Source organism: Aplysia californica, unplaced genomic scaffold, assembly GCF_000002075.1.
Source record: "Aplysia californica isolate F4 #8 unplaced genomic scaffold, AplCal3.0 scaffold00732, whole genome shotgun sequence".
NCBI lineage: Eukaryota > Metazoa > Mollusca > Gastropoda > Aplysiida > Aplysiidae > Aplysia > Aplysia californica.
Window position 1 is genome coordinate 351,753 of NW_004798002.1, and position 1,372 is coordinate 353,124.

The following is a 1,372-nucleotide window of genomic DNA, read 5'->3' on the forward strand; positions in this document are numbered from 1 at the left end:
GGGGGAGAGAGATGTTTGTTTCACTTTGTTTTGAATTTGTGTTTATTGTGTTGTATTTATGACAAGTTTGAGAAATTTAGAGGGGATATGTCGTGTGGGTATGTATATATGTGTGAGTGTGTTTGTGTGTGTGTGTGTGTGTTTTGTGTATGAATGAGTGAGTAAGTGAGTGTGTGTGTGAGTGTGTGTGTGTGTGTGTGTGTGTGTGTATGTGTGTGTGTGTGTGTGTGTGTGTGTGTGTGTGTGTGTGTGTGTGTGTGTTTTCCCTGCGTGTGTTTTAGTATGTTCTACCCTTATCGTGGGTGGTTGGCGGATGCTCTGGTGTGGTTTGCTTCTTTTTTCCTATCAAAAATCTATCGTCCTTATCTCCCCTTCTTCTTTTTTTATATTTGTTACTCTCTTGTAACACTTCTAATCTTCTGGCGCTCACATGACCATATGCAGTTGCGAGCACCGTAAAACCTCTACTAAAACTTTAAAACGACCCTTATCGTAATGGTAATTTGAGGGTACCACAGAGGGGATCTACGTTTTTACTATCACCCAGATCTTTGTGGTTGGAGGGTGTCCTGGTGTGGTTTGCTCCTTCTTTCCTATCAAACATCTATCGTCTTTATCTCCCCTCCTTCTTTTTTGTATTTGTTACTCTCTTGTAACAAATCTAATCTTCGGCACTTATATGACCTTATTGTGTTGCAAGTGTCTCTCTCTTGCCCTTTTTAACGCCCTGTGGAGCATAGGCCATCAACAATATTTCTACAGCGGAGCCTGTCCTGTGCATCCGTTTCTAGCTGTTTCCATGATGTCCCCACCTGTTCCATTTCCACTTGTACCGCTCGCCTCCATGTCATCTTTTGTTTTCCTTTCTTACGTTTTCCTTGTGGGTTCCACGTCAAAGCCTGTCTGGTGGTGCTTGTCGGGGGTCTCCTCAGGGTGTGCCCAATCCATTTCCATTTCGTTTTCCATTTCCATTTGCAAGTGCCGTAAAAGAATTACTAAAACTTTTTTATATGACCTTTTTGTGCTGCAAGTGCCGTAAAACACTCACTAAAACTTTTTTTTAAACTGCCCGCCAGGTGGCAGTTTTATGTGCGTGTTCGGCCTGCTTGGGATTGGAGACTACCTGACCCAAGGTACGACCTTTGACCCCAACTCCGCTCACGTGGCCACAGTGTCGTCAGTGTCGCTAGTGCTCACGGTCGTTACACTGGTTTCCACGCTCGTCACTGGGCTCTGCTGCTCCCATCCCTCCCCGGAGTCGTGGGAGGCAGACATAGAGGTAGCCAAGTAAGTGGATGGGTTTTTTGTAGGTTTTTTGTTGTTGGTTGTGGTAGTGGTGGTGGTGTGTGGCTGTTGTTGTTTTTGGTTTGGC

At 44.9% G+C, this 1,372-nt stretch overlaps 1 protein-coding gene across 1 annotated transcript in view; it reads left to right on the forward strand.

The window, feature by feature from the left end:
• LOC106013231 overlaps positions 1–1,372 on the forward strand; it is a gene marked incomplete at its 3' end in the record, with an annotated part of 8,248 nt that overhangs the window by 2,821 nt on the left and 4,055 nt on the right. The window contains exon 2 of the mRNA XM_013088378.2: positions 1,077–1,287. Within this exon, the coding sequence (XP_012943832.2) occupies positions 1,077–1,287 (211 nt within the window). The remainder of the gene's footprint in view (positions 1–1,076; positions 1,288–1,372) is intronic.